General features: G+C 46.1%; 1 protein-coding gene across 2 annotated transcripts in view; it reads right to left on the bottom strand.

Moving 5' to 3' along the window:
* Positions 1–24,561, bottom strand: part of scara5 (scavenger receptor class A member 5) — a 57,556-nt gene extending 32,995 nt beyond the window's left edge. For both annotated transcript variants that reach the window (XM_023953074.1, XM_023953075.1), the window contains exons 1-7: positions 24,452–24,561; positions 23,380–23,498; positions 20,549–20,668; positions 5,624–5,793; positions 4,567–4,745; positions 3,697–3,823; positions 3,447–3,615 (exon numbers count right to left, since the gene is read on the bottom strand). In XM_023953074.1, the coding sequence (XP_023808842.1) occupies positions 3,447–3,615; positions 3,697–3,823; positions 4,567–4,745; positions 5,624–5,793; positions 20,549–20,668; positions 23,380–23,491 (877 nt within the window). In that variant the 5' untranslated portion in view covers positions 23,492–23,498; positions 24,452–24,561. The remainder of the gene's footprint in view (positions 1–3,446; positions 3,616–3,696; positions 3,824–4,566; positions 4,746–5,623; positions 5,794–20,548; positions 20,669–23,379; positions 23,499–24,451) is intronic.
* Positions 24,562–25,023: the final 462 nt, after the last annotated feature.

The following is a 25,023-nucleotide window of genomic DNA, read 5'->3' as shown; positions in this document are numbered from 1 at the left end:
GTTAATGGCATACAAAGTGTGCATTGTCACTTTTTTACGCATGCCGCGGAAGCCTGAACTGTCCGCATAAGGTTCCATTTGTGCCAAAAAAATGAAAATATGTTTTTGTGTCCACTGTCTATGTTTTGGGCCCATTGTCTGTGTCTATTAAATGAGTTCATTGAACATTGGTTCATGTCTATGTACTACTAAGCAATATCTTCTGCGTGCCCATGGTTCTTTGATTATTACTGTGTATTTGCGTTGTGATGTTTATGCTTGCTTAATGTTAAAAACTTTGCATTTGTCTTTGTTATTGTCATTACCCCATTTAAGGAAAGTCCTTAGCAACCGTTGCTAGTGTCGTTAGCGTCGTCGTTTCCCCATGTCGTGTTGTTAGATCTTGTCGTATTTTAAATTTTGCCACAGTTTTCAGAAAAGTCCTTTGTACGTCCGGTAAATTGTTTCCTGTACTACCACGGAACTAAACACGTACAAAAAAAACAAAAAACTTTATTGATATTCCTGAAAACATGCAATGCCAGAAAGGAGGGGGGGGGGCATGCGTACAACGGTTTCACGTTCCCGAAGCGGCTTGCCAATAGCGTCAAGTTATTTAGAGAATGGCTTCAATCAAATCTGGTGATGAAACTATTATTTAAAAGTCTTTCGAAAAAATAACAGATCTTTATAAACATGTTAAAAATCTGATGATAAACGAGGAGCAGACCGGCCCAAAAGAGCATTATACAGGTCCCGAGAGTGCCACCTCATGGTCATCTAAATACATGACAGATTACAAGAAAAGATCAAAAACCAGTCAAAGTTTTCGACTGTTATTTCCATAATTAGTGATTCGACCCACTAAAATTTGAGAAGGAAACTCATCTAAGATGTTTTTTAAGGCGTTTGAGCACTCAAAATGAAGAGACAAATGCCATTGTATTCATTAAACAATACCACTTTTATTACACTTTTAGTTATATTTTAGAAGACTTTTAAATAATAGTTTCATCACCATACTCAAAATAACTTAAAACAATTGGCAAAAGTTGATTTGGGATCATGAACTCCCCCCCTTTTCTGGCAATGCGCATTTGCAGAATTATCAATAAAAAAGTGCTTTTAATGGCTAACGCTAGCACCGGCTTTAATAAACATATTCTTTTCGTTCTGTTTTACAATTTACCATCTGTAGAAATGACATTTCTGACAACTTTGGCAAAATTCGAAAAATGACAAAATCTAACGACACGACACAGGGAAATGAACAACGTAGCTAACGACACTAGCAACGGTTGCTAAGGACCTTCCTGACGACATAATGAGACGACAGGCAGTAACAAAGACAAATGCAAAGTTTTAAACAAAACGCAATGCATGAACCAATGTTCAATGAACTCGTTCAGTAGACATAGACAATGGACCAAAGACAGACAGTGGACAAAAACATATTTTTGGCACTAACGGAACCTCATACGTACGACACGAAGCGGAGGATGGTTGCTTCCGCGAAGGCCATTAGCCCGCTTATACCATGGTCATTTACAAAACAAATTAATTTTAACCAGTTTTTAGTCCTTAATTCCTGTTTTCTTCCGATTTGATCACTTTTTTCACAAAAAATGGACTATGTGTTACGTGGTGCAGCGCCTTGTCATGGTAAAGCGATGTACAGTGATCCCTTGCTATAACGCGGTTTACATATCACGGTTTCGCTACTTCACGGATTTGCATAGTGTATTTTGTTCTGCATTCTGATTGGCTAAAAAGACACTCCGCTTCTTCTCTACCTGTGCATCAATAACGCTGCAGTTTAATTTGTAAAGGTACGTAAATCTGCTTGCCAAATTTACAACACGAAAGTGCAAATTCTCTTGCAATTTCGAGTTTCTCTAAAACCCATAGAAAAAAGAGCGACAACTGCCTATCACCATGTTCTTCTCTTGAACAAACACAGCTGCACCGCGGGCTTCAGAAGAAGAAAACACTGCAGAGCGGAGTCAGGATGCAGCAGCTCAGTCTGAAGAGCAGTGAAATACACCTAAGTCAATATTTGTCCCACTGTACTTTGTATTTTTTTCATAATTGTTTTAAATTTCCTCCCGTTTAATCCCATTACTCGGGTCGCGGTGGGCGGGGCTAATCTCCGCAATTTGAAGCCTTCTGTTCACATTGATGATTAAAATTATTATTTGACAGTACAGTACAGAAGTTATTTGTTGAACAAAATGTTTCTAAAGTACTTGTATTTGTGAAAAATGGTTTGATCTTTCTTTTCAATGTATAATAGAGTATTTAATTGTATAATAATTGTTAAAAAATAAAAAGGTTTCTACTTCATGGATTTTGCCTATCACTGGTTCTTTTTTGAACGGAACCCCTGCGAAAAACAAGGGTTTACTATACATATGCTGATCATCCCGATAAAGCATCAGATCAGGGAGAAAGTTCTCCTCTTCCGCTTGTTTTTGTCCAGATGATGAAGATAAAGATTTTTTTAAAGAAGCCAGCGCAGTGATACGGAACATTTAGGATAGGTGACCGGAACTTCTTTTTGGGGCGTGCAGTTGTCACTGTGCGTTATGACTTTTTAATGCACACCCAGCAGCCAATCAGAATCGAGTATTCACCCGGACCGTGGTTTAATGTATGTTAACATATGCATTGCAATATAACTAAGAGGTTTGTGCCCAGTTTTTTTGTGTTGCTCAGTAAAATGTTTCTACAATTCTCTGATGTGTTTAATTAGATTATTCTAGATATTGTGTTTTTTTTTCTCAATTGTTTGAAATTGAAAAAAAAAACTCCTCGTTGGTGTAAAGGTCAAAATCTGTTATGATGACATATATATATATATATATATATATATATATATATATATTTCCTTGTTTACTGTGTGGTAATGAATTTAACCCATATGAACTATATTTTTCCTAAAAAATAAAATGAATGTGTATTTGACCAGCAACCAAGTGGACCACAGAAACCATTTCTGACATGTTTCTGTTACACTCATGTCCCCATGGGTTCTTATGCGTTGAATGAAAATACCCCGAAATGAGGATTTTCACAGCAAATATTTGGTTCAACTACAAAGAAACTCTGTTTCCTCAAAGAGAAGTCAGGCAGGAATCTGCAAGGCCGTAGAAAAGTGCGAGGTCATGGAGATATTTGTGTTTCCCAGCAAGAACCTGAACCTCTTCTTTTCATCTGAACGGATCAGTACTCATCAGAAGTGAGAGGCCTCACAGCAGTCCCTTGGAGGAACCTGCTCCTTCATGACCCCATGTTTGATCTCCTGCAGGGCATCATTATCTGAAGCCCTTTTGGAGGAGCTGCTCTAGAACAGTGTTTTCATGCAGGAGCAGAGAGTCAGAACTTTGGTTCAGGTTCTGCAGAGTCTGCAGCAGCTAAAACCCGACACCCTCCAGGACCCTGAACTGCTCACCAGGTTTTTTGCTGACCTTCAACTATGCTGAGGTTTTTCAAAGCCACAGATTGCTGCCAGTTCTGTAGCCGGAGGTCTTCTGTGACGGTGTTCAGGATCTCCAGCTCATTCCTTAGCTGTGCCTGTGTGTGCAGGTGTGTCACCCACAGACTGCTTGTGTCCTCTGTGATGTTGCTGATCTGGACCTGAGAACAAGCACAGGATACTCAGTGAGCTCCAGCAGGCTGGGACCCACGGCGTCCTCTCAGCTGTGAGGAGCTTCTGACCTGCAGGTCTTTAATCTTCAGGTGATGAACGCTGATGTCACCACTGACTGTGTGATTAACGGCCCCCACCGTCCAGCTGACGTTGTCCAGTTTCTCCTCCAGTGTGCTCATCTGTCGCAAAGTTTCCCTGCAACCACAGGTAGGGGCGGGTTGGCTTCCCAGCTCAGACTCTACCAATGAGGTTCTGCCTAAGCCCCACCTAACAGCTCCCCCCAGTACCACCCCGTACCACCCTGTACTACCCCGTACCACCCTGTACTACCCCGTACCACCCCATACCACCCCGTACCACCCTGTACTACCCCGTACCACCCCGTACTACCCTGTACTACCCCGTACCACCCCATACCACCCTGTACTACCCCGTACCACCGCATTACACCCCGTACCACCCCATACCATCCCGTGCCACCCTGTACTACCCCGTACCACCCTGTACTACCTTGTACCACCCCATTCCACCGTGTACTACCCCATACCATCCTGTACTACCCCGTACCACCCCGTACTACCCTGTACTACCCCGTACCACCCTGTACTACCCCGTATCACCCTGTACTACCCCGTACCACCCCATACCACCCTGTACTACCCCATACCATCCCGTGCCATCCCAGCCCTGCACCAGCCCCAAACCCCAGCCCCGCTGTCTTTAAGAAAAACAAAAATTTGAATGTAGCCCTTCGATGTAAAACATGTCTTGGTTCCTGTTTAGAATTACGGGCAATGAAGCCCCAAGCTGCTATGAATTCTGGGTAAATTATGGTTAAAGTCAGACTTGAGTGGGACTGCTCCCACCAATGAAAATGGTTCCTGACTAATGCGCAGTAGTTTTCACGGTGATGGGACTGAGGTTTCATGGATGCACACCTGAGCTGCAGGCTGTGGTCATGCAGACACCTGGAGGTCAGCTTCACCTCCTCACTCAGGCTCGTCAGGTTCCTGCCTGCAGCGCCGCTGAGCGAGGAAAGCCCCTCCTCCAGCTGAGCCAGGTAACCTTCAGCTTGAATGGAATGAGTCTGGAAGTTCCTGAGCTTCCTCTCCAAGCCCTGAAAGAAGGAGGAGCCTAATGGAGCTGGCATGTAGAAAAATTACATCACCCCAGAAGAACCCTGAATGGGGCCTGAGAGGAATCCTTGCAGAAACACCAAATCCAGAGCCTGAGAGCATATTAAGTTATTCTTTTAACAAGAAATCATTTGTTTAATCCTGAAGAATTCAGGCCGGTTGACAGCAGGAATCCAAGAAGCTGGATCAGGTGAGCTCAGGAAAGAGCGTCAAAAATGTGAAACTAGGGACTCATCCAGCTTTTCCACAGGACGGAATACCATGTGCAAATCCATATGTACAGGGAAACCGTTCATGAAAGACTCCGCCTCCATGGTGGATGGATGGATGGATGGATGGATGGATGGATGGATGAATAGATGGATAGATTGCGGCTCCTGTGTCTGACTCGTCTGGCGCCCCCGACTGTCCCCCCAACTCCATCTGGATGAAGCTCGTCTGCTGGACTTTAAACATGTATTTGTAGAGTTAGATAAGCTAATTCTTCTCTACGAGTTCTGGTAAATCGTCTGTCCGTCCTGGGGGAGGATCCCTCCTTCATGTGTACACCCCTGAGGTATCTTAGTTTTTTTCCAGAATCCGTTTTTTTAGGAGTTTTTCCAAGAAGGAGGGTTTCAGGGCAGGGGTCATCAGGTTAGCTTAGTCTGTTTAGTTTTGTTTAGAAATCAGTTATTGAATTCAATGACTTCATGTTCTTTATGATTCATGTTCATTATACAATTACCAGCATGAAGCCCATTGAGACGACTATTGTAAATATTGGGCTATATACATAAAATTGAATTGAATGGATGAATAGATAAATAGACAGATGGATGAACATCCATATGAGTACTGGGAGCACAGCCAACATAAGTACCTGGATGAGGGCCTCCAGCCTCTGCAGCCAGTCCGTGTGGTTCTGGAAGACGTTCTCCAGCTTCCAGATGTTCTCCAGCACATTGTCTCCTGGGCTTTGCTGCAGCAGCTGCTGGCGCTCTGCTGTCTGGTTCAACGCGTGCCGCTGCGAGAACTCATGGTAGCGAGACACTGGGGGAGGAGGACAGGGACAAGAGACGCTGGGATGAGCTCCAAGTGTTGACTCAGACCCTTCAGATCCAGAACCCCCCTCCGTCCCCCAGGGTCAGCTGCCAATGCTGTAATGCTGAACACATGTTGGTCCTGTTCTGGCCTCCCCCTCTAAGCATGTTCAGAATGTTTTAAACCTTGAAAAGGGGCTGGGGCCAGTCTCTGCACGATCTCTTGAACTCTTGGATTCTTTAAAGACTTCATTTCAGCCCACAGGATTTCCTCAAAGCTTTACAACTGTCAGCAGGACACAGACTAAATCTCAGAGGACTGCAAGAAAAACAGAGGTTACTAGAGACCTGGGGCCTCATTTATAAAACTTTGCGTAGGATTTGCGTCAGAAGTGGCGTACGGATGAAACATAGGACGTGCGTACGCACAGAAATATTCGGATTTATAAAACCGTGCGCACGCACATCCTACGCATCTTTCCCTTAATAAATCACAAACAATTCTAAATGCTGCGCAGCTTTTGCGGCTACATGACACGCCCATAGTTGCCCATAAATAGTCCGTGAAACGCCCACAAATGAATATTCATGGCTTGCTAAATCATGGCAAACACAGAGGGGAAATCAAAAAAACGTAACTTCACTCAATGTGAAGTAGAAGTTATCGTTGGCGAGGTGGAAAAGAGGATAAAACGTTGTTTGGAGGGCACAGTGTGGGCATTACTAATGCCAAAAAGGCACGTGAGTGGCAGACGGTGGCAGACGCCGAAAATGCTGGAGCCTCACAACCTCGGACCGTGGCCGAAATAAAAAAGAAATGAAAGAAATGGTCGGACATCAAAGTCGAGGCAAAAAAACGTCTAGCGCTGCATCGGCAGAGTGTGTCCGCCACGTGGGGGGGTGGGGGTGGGGGGGGGGGGGGGCGGAGCTGACCCCTCTTGATGAGAAACTGGCCGCTATTATTGGGGAATCCCTATTAAGTCCCCCTTATCGGCGTCCTCCTCCGTCTCAGTCACCTGACTGAGACGGAGGGGACGCCGACGCGCCAGGGTCAGGGTGACACAGGTAAGAGAAATAATTCAAATGAATGCAGTCAAGTCACATGTATGCAGGCTACACAATTACAGATTATTAATATAGAACAATTTTATTTTAGTTGCTGGGTGTTCCAGCGGGGCCAGTGGTTACGATGCTGCAGCTGAGCAGCCGTCTGGCCCCAGCGTCTCCACGGCACGCGGCTCTCAACCCTCCAGCAGTGGGCGTGTCCTCACCGATGCAGTCCTTGAATGCAGAGGGAAGTCAGTAGTTCAATCAGAGAGGTGGCCAAGGAGTTGGGCGAAATCAAGATCGCCCTGACTGAAATAAACTGCACGATGAGGGAATTCTTGAATAAATAATATTTTCCACACCTCTTTTTCTTTATAAGCGACGCATCACTTCCAAACGCTGGCGCACAGCAGCAGCAAATGGCTCAAATGCGTGGGGATGGGGTTCAGGGTCGGGGCCAACACAGCAATCAGCGCCAGGGGGTAGAGGCACGTTTTTAAGCTGTGCCACATTGTGTAGCACAGCACATGCCAGCACGATTTGGCACACACTGTCACTTTCACGTGTTTCTTCCATCTGCCGACGGTGTCGCCGTTTCTCATTTCACCCGTTTTTGTGCGTACGCCTGGGTCAGAGCTTGCGTGAAGGACCGCACATTTTCCCGTCAAGTTTGCTTTTTATAAATCTCAACTATTGCGTAGAGAGTGGCGTACGCCTTCTTTTGTGCGTACGCAACGTTTATAAATGAGGCCCCTGATCAACAGAAACATTCAAATGAAACCATCGCTGCATGAGCCATCCACAGCATTAAACTCATACACCAACAGATGAAGCAGAGCTAGGACAAAATAGATGATTCAGCTGCAAAGATACATGTAATTTACCATCATGGAGAAAACAAGAACTTCAGGAAAATCTTTCCAGCTATAAAAAAACACCTTTCAGAGGCGGGTTCTGCTCTGTTTCAACAAGAACGGGTTCACAGCAACTGAGGACTGAACGTGTGCAGAACAGAGGGGATGAGAACAGTCTGCAGATGTTCTGCAAAAGTTCTGCAGATGTTCTGATGGTCTGAAGATGGTCCACAGATGCCCTTTAGAGCTGCATATTTTCTGCTGTTCCTTCAGCAGTCTTTATGCTGATCTTCATTCATTCATTCATTCATCTTCTTCAGTTTGTTCCCTTTCGGGGTCACGGGGCTGCTGGAGCCTATCCCGGCCACTTGTGGGTGAAGGCAGGGGACATCCTGGACAGTTTGCCAGTCTGTCACAGGGCCACAATCACACCCCCATTCACACACACACCTAGGGAAATTTTAGATTAACCAATTAACCATGTTTTGGGACGGTGGGAGGAAGCCAGAGACCCCAGAGAAAACCCACACATGCACAGGGAGAACATGCGGAAAAGGTTCCAGGTGAAATCTATAAAGGTTTGGTGAGATGCACCCGTACAGCGTTCACCTGTTGGGGCTTTCGCTGGTTGTTGTACATGTAACAAGTGTGTCACTTGTTAAATGTGACGCCACAGAAAGGAAGCAGAAAACGCCAGAAGAAAATGGATCTTGGGGGCGATCAGAAGAAAGAAGGAAAAAAAATATCGTACTCATAGATACGATAACTCAGAGCGACCAATCACAGTCCACAGGTTTCAACATGGCGGCGCCCGAATTCAGGAAGCAATGGTCAGGGGTTTGGCTTCATTTTTTAAGAGCCAGGGGTAAGGCATTTTCTATCGGTGACGTCACCTTGATTCGTCCGTTGTTTCTACATTCTATGGTTAGAGCCCAGCCTGTTTGGAGTTCTTTGCTTTTGTAGTTCCTAAAAAATGTCAGGACAAAAATCACTGAAAAGATTTGAATGAAGGTCATCCGTATTTTTTTTTTTATTGAATGCAATCTGCTTCCATAGTGACGCCATCATTTCCTGTTTTCTAAAATTCTCTGACCGACTGGCTTCTGCAGCATTTGGAAGCTGTCGCTGTTTCTCTCCAGAACCGCTTCTCTTATGCTGCTGATGTCAAAGGACTTGGAGCAAAGTCTGCATTATACAGATTTCTAGTGAAAAATGCATTTCAGGGTCTTTCAGTACCCTCAGTTGATCCCTCTCCTTTAAAAGCTGCTCCTTGTTAAAGCTACATTTCCCTGCATTTCGTAGCATTTCATGATGGCAAGCTGAAAGCTTTATGGCATCGTAACTTCCCATCACGGATAGCGTCAGGTTGAACTTTTGCCACAATTTAAATTACTTTTTTCTGTTTTTTGGATCCAAAATATAAAAATGTTTTTCATGACTGTACGAAACTTGCCATCCTCATAACCCCATCATTTCTGATCACTTTCTGATTACCTTCCAGTTTACATTAGAACATGCTGCTGCCCCAGTGAATAACAAACGGCTTAGAAGAACCTTAACTGACCGTTCTGTGTCTGAGTTTAAACACACAGTTCAGCCAGTACTTAGTGATATTCTGAGAAAATACTCTGAGACCAGCTCCCATAGTATCAGTCCTAATATAAATAACCACTTTGTTAATGATGCCTTACAAGCCCTCAGGAGTACACTCCATGTTGTTGCCCCCTTGAAACCTAAGTTCGTCAGACAAAACCGAGTAGCATCGTGGTTTAACGCTGAAACTCGTTCTCTTAAACAAGAAACCCGTAAGTTGGAAAGAGAATGGCGCCGCTCCGGTTCAGAGCAGTCTCTGGATATCTGGAAACATAGCCTATTAAATTATAAAAAAGCTCTGCGTAGAGCTAGAAGCCAGTACTATTCAACCTTAATATCAGGGAATGGAAACAATCCAAGATTTCTTTTTAGTACTATTGCTAGATTAACTAGCAGTCAGAGCTCAGTAGAACCACATGTTCCTGTTTCTCTCAGCTCTGATGATTTTCTTACATTTTTTTATAGTAAAATCTCAAATATTAGACATAAGTTAAATCTAGTTATTCCTACTATCAGCCCAGAACAGCTGAAGGGGTAGAAATGGAGGCATCCATAGAAACCTCTGTAACATTAGACTGCTTCACTGCTGTGGATCAAGCGGAAATAACATCAATTATTACGTCCTCCAAATCCTCAACGTGTCTGTTAGACCCAATTCCCACTAGACTTTTTAAAGAAACTTTTCCCCTAATTAATGATCCCATATTAACAATGATGAATACCTCTCTGGAAACGGGTTACGTGCCACAGTCTTTTAAATATGCAGTTGTTAAACCTCTTCTGAAAAAGCCCAGTTTGGATCCTAGCATCTTGGCCAACTATAGACCGATATCAAACCTGCCCTTTATTTTTAAAGTCCTAGAAAGAGTTGTAGTTAAGCAGCTTTACTGCCACCTACAGGACAACAGCCACTTTGAAGACTTTCAGTCGGGGTTTAGACCCCACCACAGTACGGAAACTGCACTAGTTAGAGTCTCTAATGACTTGTTATTGGCCTCAGAAAAGGGACTACTTTCTATTCTGGTCCTGTTGGACCTCAGTGCAGCTTTTGCCACTATCGACCACAGTATTTTACTCCATAGATTAGAGCAGGACATAGGGATCAGAGGCTCACATATCTCAGGCGTGTTCATATCAGAGATATACTTTCTAAAAGTGGAACCGACCCCTGGGATAAACCTTACGCTGGAGTAGACCTTGTCCAGTGTCTTAACTCCTCTTGTGGCACACGTCACATGCTGATAGAACGTAGGGAACAGTTTTCAGTTCAGCATGGTTAAAGTCACCAGCAATAACCCCTACTGTGAAGGTGAGACCACCTCTAGACGCTCTGTTCAAATAGAGCAGTGTTTCATGAGAACAAGGACTCATTACTGCAGGTCTGATGAGGGTCCAGGCCTCCTTTGGCAATCTGTGCGGTCGCATGAGTACCCCATACACATCCACTCATTCACAGATTTGCAAGTTCTTCAATTTTCCTGGAAACATCCACTAAGTTCAGAGAATGACAAAACCCTGTAATCTTGTTTAACAGATTAACACATTGAGTTTCATAAATGGTTAAAATTTAACTTATTTTCTGAAATTTTGAGTCTCTTGAGTTTCCCTCTTTCTAAAAGCTGAAAGTCAAATGTCTGAACAAAAGCATTCCACACAAAAAGGTCAAGTATCAGGAAAAAAAGACGTATTTGAAAAGCTGCAGAAACCTTGAAAAAAAGTCTCTGAGAGTTCCTTGAAGTCTGCATGACTGCAAGAAGCAAAAAGACTTCAGACCTTTGCCTTCAGAACTGCTTCAGAACTTCAGAACTGCTGGAAGGGTTGCTCACCAATGCAACATCCATCTACAAAGAACAAATTCTACAGGATTTTTAATCTCAGAGGATCTGCAATAATCTAAAGATAAAGGAGTCCACCCTTCTCCCAACAGTCACAACATTTTGCCCTCAAGCAATTTGCTTCAGGAGAAAGACGACAAACATCCTCTGATACATCATAGAAAGAAATCGTTTCTATTCCCACTGGAATAGATTCTTGTGCTTTTCTTTAAATCTTTATCAGTTTTTTCCATCACTGTGCGTTCAAATTTGTAACTCAAATGTAAGAAAGACAGCACGCTGCTTTCTGTGGTTTTAGGATTCATTGAGACCTTCATGTCATGGCTGACGTCGTAGACGTGACTGACCCAGACGCTGAAACCCGGAAGTAACTCACGATCCGAGATGTGGGTTAGAAGAGGTTTATTTTTACAAAGGTTTGTGGTCGAATCCTCTTCGGATGGAGACTTATAGTTCTTGGGACGGGCGTAAGGCGAGGCGTGGACGCCGAGGACGGCGGAACCAGCTTGGGGCAGGACGTGGACGCCGAGGACGGCGGAACCAGCTTGAGGCAGGACGTGGACGCCGAGGACGGCGGGACCAGCTTGAGGCAGGACGTGGACGCCAAGGACGGCGGGACCAGCTTGAGGCAGGACGTGGATGCCGAGGACGGCGGGACCAGCGAGGGGCGCGGTGGAGAGCTCAGGATGATGAAACCAGCGAGACCAGTGGTGAGGGAACCTGAAGGATAATGCAGAGCGTGGTGAGTCAAATAACTTAGCTTGGAAGGTAGATACTAAAAGGCCAGACATAAGCACCGGAGTGAGTATAACGAACTGGCGCTGAATTCTGAAGAGAAGATCCCTTAAGAAGGCTGGCAGGGTGATGAGGAGATGAAGGTCAGCTGGTTCCAATCAGCAGAGCAGGTGCAGGAGCTGAGGGAGGGGGAGGTGAGCTGACAGGCACCGTGACAGTACCCCCCCCTCAACGACCGCCTCCAGGCGGTCCAGGACGGCGATCAGGGTGAGCCCTGAAGAAATCGTCCAGGAGGGAACGGTCCAGAATCATGGAGCGGGAGATCCAAGAACGCTCCTCCGGACCGTAACCCTCCCAGTCCACCAGGTACTGGTAACCACGACCCCGGCGGCGAACGTCCAGAACCCGACTGACCGTAAAGGCAGGGGCGCCGTCGATGAGCCGGGCGGGTGGCGGGGAAGCGGACGGCGGGCAAAGGGGACTTTCCTGGAGGGGCTTGATGTTGGAGATGTGGAAAGAGGGGTGTACCCTCAGAGCCGCCGGGAGTCGCAGCCTGACGCAGGTCGGACTGATGACCCGGTCAATGGTGTAAGGTCCGATGTAGCGAGGTGCAAGCTTGCGGGAGGTCGCCTGCAGAGGTATGTTTTTGGACGATAGCCACACCTTTTGCCCGGGTTGGTAAGTGGGACCCTCTCTCCTGCGCCGATTGGCCATGCGACAGTTACTGTCCCGAGAGCGCTGGAGAGCAGCCCGAGCCTGGCGCCAAATGCGTTGGACACGTCGCAGGTGGTGTTGTACAGAGGGCACGGCTATATCCAATTCATGAGAGGGAAACAGAGGGGGAGAATAACCAAGAGAAGCTTCAAAAGGGGACATACCGGTGGCGGCAGAAGGGTGGTTGTTGTGAGCGTATTCTATCCAGACGAGAAACTTGGACCAACTGGAGGGATTCTGGGCCGAGAGACAACGGAGAGCGGCCTCCAACTCCTGGTTAGCCCGCTCCGCTTGTCCGTTAGACTGGGGGTGGTATCCCGAAGTCAGGCTAACGGTGGCTCCCAGAGCAGAGCAGAAGGACCGCCAAACCTGGGAGACAAACTGGGGACCCCGGTCGGAGACAATGTCCTTGGGTATCCCATGGTGACGGAAGACTTGGTGGACTAGGACCTCAGCCATCTCAGCGGCCGTGGGGAGCTTCGGCAGGGGAATGAATTGGGCGGCTTTGGAAAATCTGTCCACAATGGTTAATATAACCGTGTTACCTTGCGACGGAGGCAACCCGGTGACGAAGTCCAGGGCCAGGTGGGACCAAGGGCGTTCGGCGACGGGCAGGGGGTGAAGGAGACCAGCAGGAGGTGAGTTAGAGGACTTGGATCGGGCACATACCGCACAGGCGGCGACGAACCTCCTGACGTCTTGCACCATAGTAGGCCAAAAAAACCTGCGTCTCAGAAGATTGAGAGTCCGGTGGACCCCTCCGTGGCAAGACACCCGGGAAGTGTGCCCCCACACCAGGACGTCGGAGCGGAGAGAGGAGGGGACGTAGAGAGTGTTATCGGGAGGAGGAGGATGGTCAGGCTCCTCATCCTGGGCCTGCTGGACCCGAGTCTCAATGTCCCAAGTGAGATTGCCGATAACGTATGTGGGCGGAATGATGGGGGCTGCTTCCTGATGGTCGTGGGCACTAAACATACGTGAGAGTGCGTCAGGTTTAATATTGCGACTACCGGGTCGATAAGTAATGGTGAAGGAGAAGCGGTCGAAAAAGAGGCACCAACGGGCCTGACGGGAGTTAAGGCGTTTAGCAGCGCGGAGATATGCGAGGTTCTTATGATCGGTCCATACGATAAAAGGGTGCTCAGAACCTTCTAACCAATGACGCCACTCTTCTAAGGCGAGCTTGATGGCAAGGAGCTCGCGATTACCGACATCGTAATTTTGTTCCGCGGGGGACAACTTCCGCGAAAAGAAGGCGCACGGCTTGAGTTTACCAGAGTGTTCCTCGCGTTGGGACAGGACGGCTCCGACCCCGGAGTCAGAGGCATCGACTTCCACGATGAATTGGCGTTGCGGATCGGGTTGTATTAGGATGGGTGCGGTGACGAACATGGTTTTAAGTTTATTAAAGGCGTTATGAGCCTCGGGCCCCCAAACAAACTGTTGATTCACCGAGGTGAGTCTGGTAAGTGGTGCGGCGAGACTACTGTAGTTTCGTATGAATCTGCGGTAAAAGTTGGCGAAACCAAGAAAACGCTGTAATTGCTTGCGTGAGCTGGGAGTCTCCCAGTTAGCGACTGCGGAGACTTTGACAGGATCGGGTCGGATGTTGCCGGCTTCAATGATGAAACCGAGAAAGGAGACGGAAGTGACATGAAACTCACATTTCTCGGCTTTAACAAATAGCTGGTTCTCGAGGAGGCGTTCGAGGACCTGACGAACATGAAAAGTATGGATTTCCGGATTGGGCGAGTAAATAAGAATGTCGTCCAGGTAGACAAAAACGAACCTATTTAGGAAGTCGCGAAGGACGTCGTTAACGAGATGCTGAAAGACTGCTGGGGCGTTAGTGAGCCCAAAAGGCATCACCAGGTACTCAAAATGCCCCAAGGGTGTGCTGAACGCAGTCTTCCACTCGTCCCCCTCCTTCATGCGAACCAAATGATAAGCGTTCCGGAGGTCTAATTTAGAAAATATGCGCGCTTCCTGTACCGAGTCTAAGGCGGAGCTGATGAGGGGCAGAGAGTATTTATTTTTGACAGTGATCTGGTTCAACTCACGGTAATCGATGCAAGGACGCAGAGATTTGTCTTTCTTCTGGACGAAGAAAAATCCGGCCCCTACAGGAGACGAGGAGGGGCGAATGTGGCCGGAGGCGAGAGACTCGTGAATGTATTTCTCCATGGAGAGCTTTTCAGGACCGGACAGGTTAAATAACCGGCCCTTAGGAAGAGTAGCGCCGTTTAAGAGCTCGATGGAGCAGTCGTAGGGACGGTGTGAGGGCAGCGCATCGGCTTTGCGCTTGCTGAAAACATTCTTAAGGTCGTGATAACAATGGGGTACCTTTGAGAGGTCGGTCTCCTCCGGAGTGTGCTCGTTATCGGGGGAGACAGGAGGGATGGCGGAGCGGAGGCAGTTGGCGAGACAGTGGGGGCTCCAGTTAGTGATGTGGAGATTAACCCAGTCGAACTGTGGATTATGACGGCGCAACCAGGGGAATCCTAGAATTACAGGAGACTGAAGAGATTTAGTGATATAAAACTGAGTGACTTCATGGTGGTTGCCCGAGGTGATCAGGTGCACGGGTTTGGTACGGTGAGTAATGCGCGTTAGTAGTTGGCCACCCAGGCCAGCAGCTTTAACGGGATGATCTAGTGGTTCAATGGGGAGGTCGAGCTTGGACACCAAACTACAGTCCATGAAGCTCTGTTCGGCTCCGGAATCGATAAGAGCCCGACAATCATGGTTACGAGAGTGATGACTAATTTTGACAGGAACATAAAGGAAATTATTTCCCTGAGAGTCCGTAGGGACAGCCTCCCGCGGCCTGTCTTCTAGCGGGGGGCTCTCGAGTTTAAACGTAGTGTGCATTGCTGTACGTGGTGACCTGATCGTCCGCAGTAGAAGCAGGTACCCTCCTCCATGCGTCTGCGCCGTTCCTCAGGAGTGAGTTTGGAATGGCCGATCTGCATCGGTTCCTCCGGGGGTCGGCTGGTGTTTTCTCGCAAAAGGGAGGGTGGCGGCTTTGACACGGGAAACTGAGGAACAGAGTCAGCGATGGTTCTTCCGACAGAACGTGTGCGTTCGTTCTGACGTCAACCAGCGTTTGGGAGATGCTGTCCAGACGGCGAAAAAGATCTTGCTGCGCCGTGGCCATCTGGTTGAGTGATTCAGCTTGACGTCCGAGGGCTACACCTTGTTGTGAGACGGCGAGGCGGAGTCCTTCCGGGTCAGCTGGGTCTGTGTAATGGCCAGTTCGTTCTGTCATGGCTGACGTCGTAGACGTGACTGACCCAGACGCTGAAACCCGGAAGTAACTCACGATCCGAGATGTGGGTTAGAAGAGGTTTATTTTTACAAAGGTTTGTGGTCGAATCCTCTTCGGATGGAGACTTATAGTTCTTGGGACGGGCGTAAGGCGAGGCGTGGACGCCGAGGACGGCGGAACCAGCTTGGGGCAGGACGTGGACGCCGAGGACGGCGGAACCAGCTTGAGGCAGGACGTGGACGCCGAGGACGGCGGGACCAGCTTGAGGCAGGACGTGGACGCCAAGGACGGCGGGACCAGCTTGAGGCAGGACGTGGATGCCGAGGACGGCGGGACCAGCGAGGGGCGCGGTGGAGAGCTCAGGATGATGAAACCAGCGAGACCAGTGGTGAGGGAACCTGAAGGATAATGCAGAGCGTGGTGAGTCAAATAACTTAGCTTGGAAGGTAGATACTAAAAGGCCAGACATAAGCACCGGAGTGAGTATAACGAACTGGCGCTGAATTCTGAAGAGAAGATCCCTTAAGAAGGCTGGCAGGGTGATGAGGAGATGAAGGTCAGCTGGTTCCAATCAGCAGAGCAGGTGCAGGAGCTGAGGGAGGGGGAGGTGAGCTGACAGGCACCGTGACACTTCAACTGCGAAAGACTGGCGACCTTTCCAGGATGTCCCACAAGAGGCCGGGATTGGCCCCGAGACCCCGAAAGAGACAAAACGGGTTTGGAAGATGAATGAATGGTACCTTCAAGACATTGATTGGATTATTAATCAAAAAACACTTCAAGATTAAAGAGACAGGAGTCTCCATAGGTCTTAATGAAACCTGTTGCTGTTAAACAAGCCAGCATATGTTGGTCAGATGTCTGAGGTGGGACAACTGTCTCTAGGGTCAGTAATGGGATTTATCTGGGGGGTGGAGTCCTTTCACCACCATCATTCATTGCTTATATTACCAATCTGGAAAATGTTGAAAACCCCAGCCCTTTACAACCATGATTAAGGCCTTTAGGGATTTATTGCCACAGTCATACATCCTCAATCACTGAAAGCGGCTCTGCTGCCATGCAAGGTGCCAACCTGTGATCACGGAAAGCAAGTTGGGTTCAGTGTCTTGCCCAAGGACAATACAACACATTGGCAGGGACCAAACCTGCGACATTCCTATCAGAGGTTGACAGCAATTTCAACGGTTGCTGATTTGCAGAACACACAATGTTGTTGGTGGCTCTTCGGTTGCCCAATTTTTGCAGATTTGGTCATTCTGTGTGCTGAATGATCAAGCAACAGTAAAACTTGCACTCTTAACATAAAATATTACATATAATAACAGAAAAAGTGTTTCCTTCGCCCATGACTTAAAAGATGAAAAAAAAACTCTTAGCCCTAACCCTAACCTGTCTGCAGTAAAGTAAAATATCTACCTAATTCTTATGGACCAGATGTCTAATGATGACTGGAGAAGACAAATATTTTTAAACAAAATATTTGACTATTTAATATGTTTTACTCTAAGTCGAGGTGAGTCAGACATAACCTCTGTGGCCTGTTTAGCTTTCCCTTGAAACTGGAGATTTATTTCCTTTAGCTTTCCAAATACATCACACAGATAGGCCATTTCTATCAGGAATGTATCATCACCAGATTTTGCAACAAAGTCATCCTTGTGCTCTTTGTCTAAAAACACCTTTACAACAAGTGGCTCCTCAGTTTATCAAGTCAAAATGCACATAAACGATGAACAGTCTGTTGCTGTCAGATGTGTCATTAAAATAAGAGGAAAATGTTTTACTTCCTGTTTTTCAAGCTGCTGTTGTTTAAACATTAAAAGTTTTACTTTACAAATCTTATGAAACGCTGGTGGTTTTTTGGAACGTAACCATCGCGATAAACGAGGAAACGCCGTTCATCTCTGTATTACGGACTACAGAAACAGCACCAGAACCATCAGAGCTGCAGACAGCCTGCCTGACGACCTCAATGCATTCTACACCTGCTTTGAGATGTCCACCCCCCATACAGACAGCCCAATGCACTCTTGGACCATTACACCCCCCTCACCCCCACCAGTCAACTCATCAGTGCAGGTTAACAAAGCTCTGAGGAGGATTAACCCCAGCAAGGCGGCAGGACCGGACAACATCCCTGGACGAGCCCTCAGAGCATGTGCTAACGAACTGACAGACGTTCTCACCTCCATATTCAAGCAGCCTACAAGAGCCTTGTTGATCTATCTTAAATCAATGCTACTGAACTATTTTTAATCCTAATTCAGTTTGTCTTCAGCCAAAGAGCCATGATAGAAAAGTAAAGGAACCACGGGGTTCCCAGAGCCAAACGTTGCTCAAGACTGTTCCTGTCAGAAGTCAGAACTCTGTCTCCCCCTTTGGTCACCAGTGGGAGCTGTCCCCACAGTTCTGATACCACCTGACTCATTCACTCATCAACCATAGTCTTCCTTTATTACCAAGTGTTGTATTTGGACCTGATCTTCTGTCTCCTGACCCTATTTCTGACTTTGTTTGCCTGCCTGCCCCGACCCTCGCCTGGATCCTGACTACCCCGCCTCTCCTCTGATGATCTCATGTCTGTTATCGACTCCTGCCTGCCTGACCCTGATTTAGCTTTGTGGGGTTTTAGCTAATAAACTTGCAGTTGGATCCGGCTGTCTGATTGTTCTTGTGACGGATCCAGAGGAAGGACAGTGGTGGCTGGAGCAGATTTCAACTTCAAAGTGTTTGCAGAGTTATGGAAACTCCAGAGGAACAAAGCTGATGAGTCATGGTGGGATGGAGTAGTGGAAGCTAGACTGGCGCCTTTGTGAGCAGCAGTTTCATGAGAGCATACAATAGCTGCTTAGAGAAGGTCAGGAGGAGCTTCTGACCTTTGTAGATTTACAAGACTTCAGCAGTTATCGTAGTGAGTTGCTGATGTGCGTCATGTGCTGCTGTTTTTTAATCTGTTTTGCTCTTAAGAAACAAAGTAGTTTCTGTTTCTTTTATGCATAAACTTTGAGTTTCTGGAGTTAAAATGAAGGGTATGCTGGTCTTAGTTGTAAAATTGTAATCCAGCAAATGACTGGTTTTCTGGATGAAATTTGATGAATTTCCAGCCTCTGAGCGTAGTTGACTTGTTTTTAGCATGCTAGTTAAAAAGTGAAGACTAGTGTTTCTATTCCTTAATATCCCAACAGTTTCTTAGATATTAAACATACAGCCTATAATCCAACTTCTGTGAACAACAGTCGTCTTCTCCATATTAACAGTCTGCATTCATGCTGCAGACCAGCTCAGAGCAGAAAATGACAAACTATTAAGAATTCACAGCATCAACTTTACCCACCTGGTGAAACGCTATGAAACTATGGCAGGATCAGGTCAAAGGAGTGTAATTTAGTATTTAGTTGGGACAAATATCTCCCAGATTTCTGTGGACCACATGAAAATGACTAAAAGATGTGACTGGAGTTTTTCGCCCTGATGGCCTGGATCAGGCAATTATTTTAACTGGGGGGCCACACTGGGTTCTTTAATTGGATAGAAGGGCCGGACGAGGAGCACATGTGTAGAGTGAGAATGATATAACATGGAATGTAGATGAAAACATTTGGATTGAAAATTATATTCTAGAATTTTTAGTTTAAAACTTTTGTTCCCATTTTAGATCATTTTTTATTGTGAAACTCTTTGGTACCTTCAAGGAGTTGTCAAGTGCTATTTGAATAAAGTTTCATTCATTCATGATCCTTTTAATAAAATAAATAACATTATTTATGAAATAAACCAGATAACACTATGATTTTCAAAAATTCTGGAAAAATATACAGATACATTAGAAAACAACAACAACAACAAACAATAACTAGTGGATCCTCTGCCGTCATAATCCTAATAAAGACTTTGAGGGCTGCGTCACACGTCTCACAGTTTGCACTAAAACTGAGCATCTGTGTCCTGCACGTCTGTTTCTCATCCAGTTATAATGAATAAAGCTCATTTCTATGTCTTCTGCTGAAGCTATGTATATTTCTGCGTTACCTTTTCACCAGTTCAGAGTTCCTCTTTTATTGCACGAGTTACGTTCTAAAATAACCATGATGGTGAAATCCACAGAGAATGATTACAGACGTTTATGGCAGTAAAACTCCTCACTGCATAAATACACTTTTCTCACACAGACATGAACATTTTCACACTTTTCTCTTATTTAAATTCTCAAACCTTCATAGAAATTATACCCAGGATCTTAGAATGAAAACAAAGATCTGATCACAGATTTCTGACCTGAAGAGCTCCGCGTTTCTGTACAGGAGACACGGAGGAGATTGATTGACAGGGTCTCCAGCCAATCAGGACACAGGACAGGATGTGCTGTTTAAAACAGCACATCATCGCTCTTAAAGAATGAGATAAACCGGGAAAGATGAACTGTGACGTAGAAAGAGAATACTATCGTCTGTTGTGTTTGACAGATTTTAGAGGGTTTCCGGTTGGAGATCAGACTGCAGGAAGGGGGAAGAAAATGTCACGTCTTGATCGTGTGGCCAGATAAAAAAAACAAAACATGGGTCTCTGATATTGTTCAGTGGGTCGGACCAAACATGGAGGCGGACCGGATCCAGCCTGCGGGCCGTAGTTTGCCCACCCGTAGCCTGGATCATCTGACGTTCATTTTCATGCACTCACATCTGCTCACTGTTTTTGAGTCCTGACACCCTCACGTACCTGCCAGACAGAGTCCGAGCGTGGACAGAAGCAGCAGAACGTAGAGGCAGATGACGGCGTACTTGATGGCAGACAGTGAGTTCAGGTGGTTGCAGCAGCGCTCCGTCCTTCGCCGTGTTCCTGGCACCGAAAAACCAGAAATGAAACCAGAAGAAGAGTGGAAAAGATGAACACAGCAGAGTGTGCACATTCCTGTTTAGGGCAGAATGATTTTATTGGTCGTTTATATGTACTAAGATGGGGTGGCACACTGGAGTAGTGGTTAGCAGGTCCTGGTTCAAATTCCAGCTGGGTTCTTCCAGTGTGGAGCTTGCACGTTCTGGTTCTTGCTCTCACGGTCCAAAGACAGGATTCATGGAGTCATGGCTTCATTGTAAATGGTCTCTTAGGTATAAATGTGTGTTTGCATGGATCTGTGTGGTCATATGGACAGGTGACCTGTCAACCCGCCATCACTCGACAGCAGCTGGGTAGCCAACCTCATAAGCCTGAACAGAAAAAAGCGAGTTTAGAGAAAAATTTCACACACCGACTTCAGCTTTTTTTTTATTTAGAAATTGCAGGCGATAAATAAAAGTGTGTCATGATCTGATGTTTGGTTTTCAGGTTTCTGTTCCAAGGGTTTCAGTGCAGGCTGGATGTGACTCCGCCCATCCTCAGCACTTTTCAGATTGTATGCATCCTGCCTTAGTTCTCTGAGCCTGTTTACCTGGTCTCTAGGGATGGGAATAGAAGCCCCATGAAGCTTTCCTAGGGGTTCATGTAATTGTGCCGGAAAAATGAACCAATTATTCAGGGCTCTGAAACCACACAGAACAGCGGCATCTGGTGGCGGACTGGATGTATATCATCTGCTTCAACTAAGCTCCTTGTAACACTTCAATGTGGAAATGATGATGAAAAAACATAAAACAAAACAACGTGTGACATTTTCTTTGAGAGGTGCTTGACACAGCAAAACACACATCACATGAAGAAACTAAACGCAAAGCAAAAAAAAGAAAATAAAAGAAAAATGTATAAAACACTAGTCTTGAACCCATGATCTCTGGATGCAGTCACCAAGACGACTCCACCCAGCTATCTCTACTACTATAGTACCACCTTGCCATCATATATCCGTACAAGTTTTTCCTTCACATATAACGTTCATAGTGTTTTGTCTTATTAGAAGAAACCGAGTTGAAACGATCCTGAGCCACAGTACGGCTTTTTACCAGGAGCCATGCTAAAGTGCAATGAATTCCAATCTTGGGGAAACAATAGAACTGGTTGGGAAACGTTCAGGATTCATTTTGTATTTCTAGAGAACAGCGCCCCCAACTGTTCAAACACAAGTCACATCTGAACCGTGGTTCGACCAAACGAAGCATTTGGCGCTTCATACGTCATCCACCACGTGATCTGCGCTAGTTGACACACGCCCTGAAACGCGCCGGAGCATCCGTGTCAAACAGGCCGTCCCTACCGGTCTCCATGTGTTCTGTTCCATGTCTGCTCCTGGTTCCTTCTGCATCTGGGGTTTTACCTGCTTGCCTGACTATGACAGTGTGAATGTGCAGTGGAAGAGATCCTAATCTCAGTGACTCATGGCTGCAGAGAATGAACATGAGGAAACTTCAGGAACAAATGAAACCTCCCCAAGAAGCTCTTCTACAAACTGTTCTGTGCCTGGAGCTTTAACCCCTTCATGCCATATGTAACTATTCCATGATGTATCATTTAGCCCAGGACTCCTGCAGACATTTAGCATCAACTCAAAGGAAAAAAATCTGTACTTCTACATCATTGGAAATAAATTCAGGCAATAAAGGGTTGAGCTTCAGCGCTCGGACAACTGCTGGTCAGACTCTGTTGTCTGTAGGATGAACCAGACCCTCAAAAGGGATCAATGATGGGGTTCAGGCAGGGAGCAGCAGAGAGAAACCCACAGTAGAAATGTGACATCAGACCAAAATGGGAAATAGAAAAAAAGCAAGTTCAGCTTTAATTACATGATGGTTCCCAATCAGCCTGTACCTCATCCAGAAGCTCCAATATAGCAGTTGTGTGCGGTGAGGTTGATGGCTGGTGAGGCACCAACTCGTCTGGAGTCAGATTTACAATGAAAGAACTAAATATTTCAACTTTCATCCAACAGCAGCTAACAGCTCATAAAATACACACAAGAACATGTTTGTCCTACAGAGAATATGTCCTTTATAGACATGGATAGATCACTCTTCTTGTGTATAAATTATTCACATGTACTACAGCAGTGTTTTCAGCGCACGTCTCTTAACATTATGCACAGCACGGCGCTTCAGAGCCTCACCAGGAGTTTCCGCTCCGTCTGTGATCACAACACTCAAATTCAGTGATTTTAACCTCAGAATCTGGAAAACGTGTTGAGTTGACTGAAAATTTATGTTTAACACAGATCAGTGGAAAATAATGTTTACTTAAGTTAACTTTTTCTATTTTATCACGATTATGACAGGTGAGGCTGTGCCTGACTTGCCTCACCTGACCGCACGTCACTGCAATATAGTAATGCTGCACATGTCTTAAGGCTTTAGGGTGTTTCTGATAGCAAGAATCCTTTTATTTTCTCTCATTTCTTTCTCTAATTTAGATCAAAATCATTTGCTACTCACCTGAGATTCACACTATTTTTTTCTGTTTTGTTGTCGATGAAATTTAAAAATTATATCACAGTTCTTAGAAGCTTAAATTCCTTTTTTCAGTGCAGAGACCCAATGATCCACAGAACCGATGTTCTCAAGCGTATGTCAATTTTGTGCACATTTTCCTGTTCGCTAACTTGGTTTTAAAAAACAACAAAGTCTGACCTTCATCGTACAAGTTCAGTTTGGAAAAGCTCCCTCCTTCGTACGGTTCCTCAAACATGGAGGTGTTGTCTCTGTCGTCATGGGACCTCAGGCAAATGGCTTTGTTCTCCATCTCCACCCTAAAAGAGGAGCACAGCCACATGAGCCTCCAACTGCCAGCAGGTCATTGAAGTTCTGCGGTTCAGATGAGCACACGGCTGCCATTCTGCAGGTGTCCAGATTTCCCAGAGAATCCAACATTTTCCATCCAGAACCAGCTGAGCCCAACCGGAGTAGTCGGACTCTGCTTGGTTCCAATAGCAGCTCTGAAGCAAATCTCCTGAAGCTGCTGTGGAGCAGCGGACTTTTAAGGAAAATGACCAGAAATCTGTATCTCAAACCCACACAGTCTGAAGACATGGACCTAGGTTGGAGTCATGCTCACATGCACGCTCACATGCATGCTAACACGGACACACACATGCACAGAAGTCAAACTCAGTTATGAAAGTTTCTGCTGCAGATGTTCTCTGGCCTGAAGAAGGGAGGGGGGGGGGCAAATAATCCGTGTACTGGGGGTGGGGGTAAATAAGATGTTCTCAGGGGTGGGGGGGGCTGTCTGAGAAAGGGCTTCATAAACCTTCAGCAGACTTTTCATTAAAAAAGGGTGAGGGGGGGGGGCACATAACTGTGCAGCTGCTAGGAAACCTGCCTCTCCATCAGGAGTGTGCGCGTGTCGCGCGTGAACGTTGACAGTCATCCGGGGAAGTGCTACAGTAGATAGAGACTTAACTCTTGATGAACAAATGACTACTGATAAAGACGTCTCCAACTTAGCGGTGATGGGTTGGAGCTCGCGCGTCCGAGCGCGTGGGCTTTATGATACAGATTTGAGGCGGAAATTTTCCAGTTTCATAATAAAAGCCCGCGATGACAGTAAATAAAAGCAGTCTTAAGACTCAGAATGGCTTTAGTCAGACCTCAACCCTGTTAAAAAAAATCTAAACACAAACTCAAGCGCGTGCACGCCGCGTGCAGTCAGATCACATCATGTAAAGTGAAGCACACGCACGTTCAATCACAGCCTACACACCTCAGCCAGCGCTCCCCCTGACGTCCTCCTGCGACGCTCAACTAACGCGGACAGCAGCTCTGAGGTTCGGACGGGTCCACATTTGGATTGATATACTCGAACATTGTCACGTGACGGCCGCAGCAAACTGGATAAGAAGTCAAAGTGCGTGTCAGCGCCCCCTGCTGCCATGAGAGCACGCACTCCTTCCTGGAGTGACCATGGAAGGTTCTGTTCTTTTTCTACAATATTAAAATATTTCGAAAATCCCTATCAATAAATATTCAGGTAAAAGTATTCTCAGTGAAAATACACAACTGTATTATTTAATTCATTTATTTTCAAGATGTAAAAAAAATGAAAATAATTATATTGTAATGATCCAGCCAGACCATCACTTTAGTGGGGTAGCAAATAAGCCAACCTGCTCATGTAGGCTTCATTGAAGAACTGTCCGTACTCCATACACTGCACGACCCCAGACAGTGTCAGAGAACAACAATCAAGAAGAGAGTCAATGTCTCCTTTTGAGCAACAAGCCCATTTATTCCAGCACACAAACAGCCCAAACAGCATGGATGTCACTTATGCTT

This window comes from Oryzias latipes, chromosome 24 (genome assembly GCF_002234675.1).
Source record: "Oryzias latipes chromosome 24, ASM223467v1".
NCBI lineage: Eukaryota > Metazoa > Chordata > Actinopteri > Beloniformes > Adrianichthyidae > Oryzias > Oryzias latipes.
This window is presented reverse-complemented; position numbering and strand designations above follow the sequence as displayed.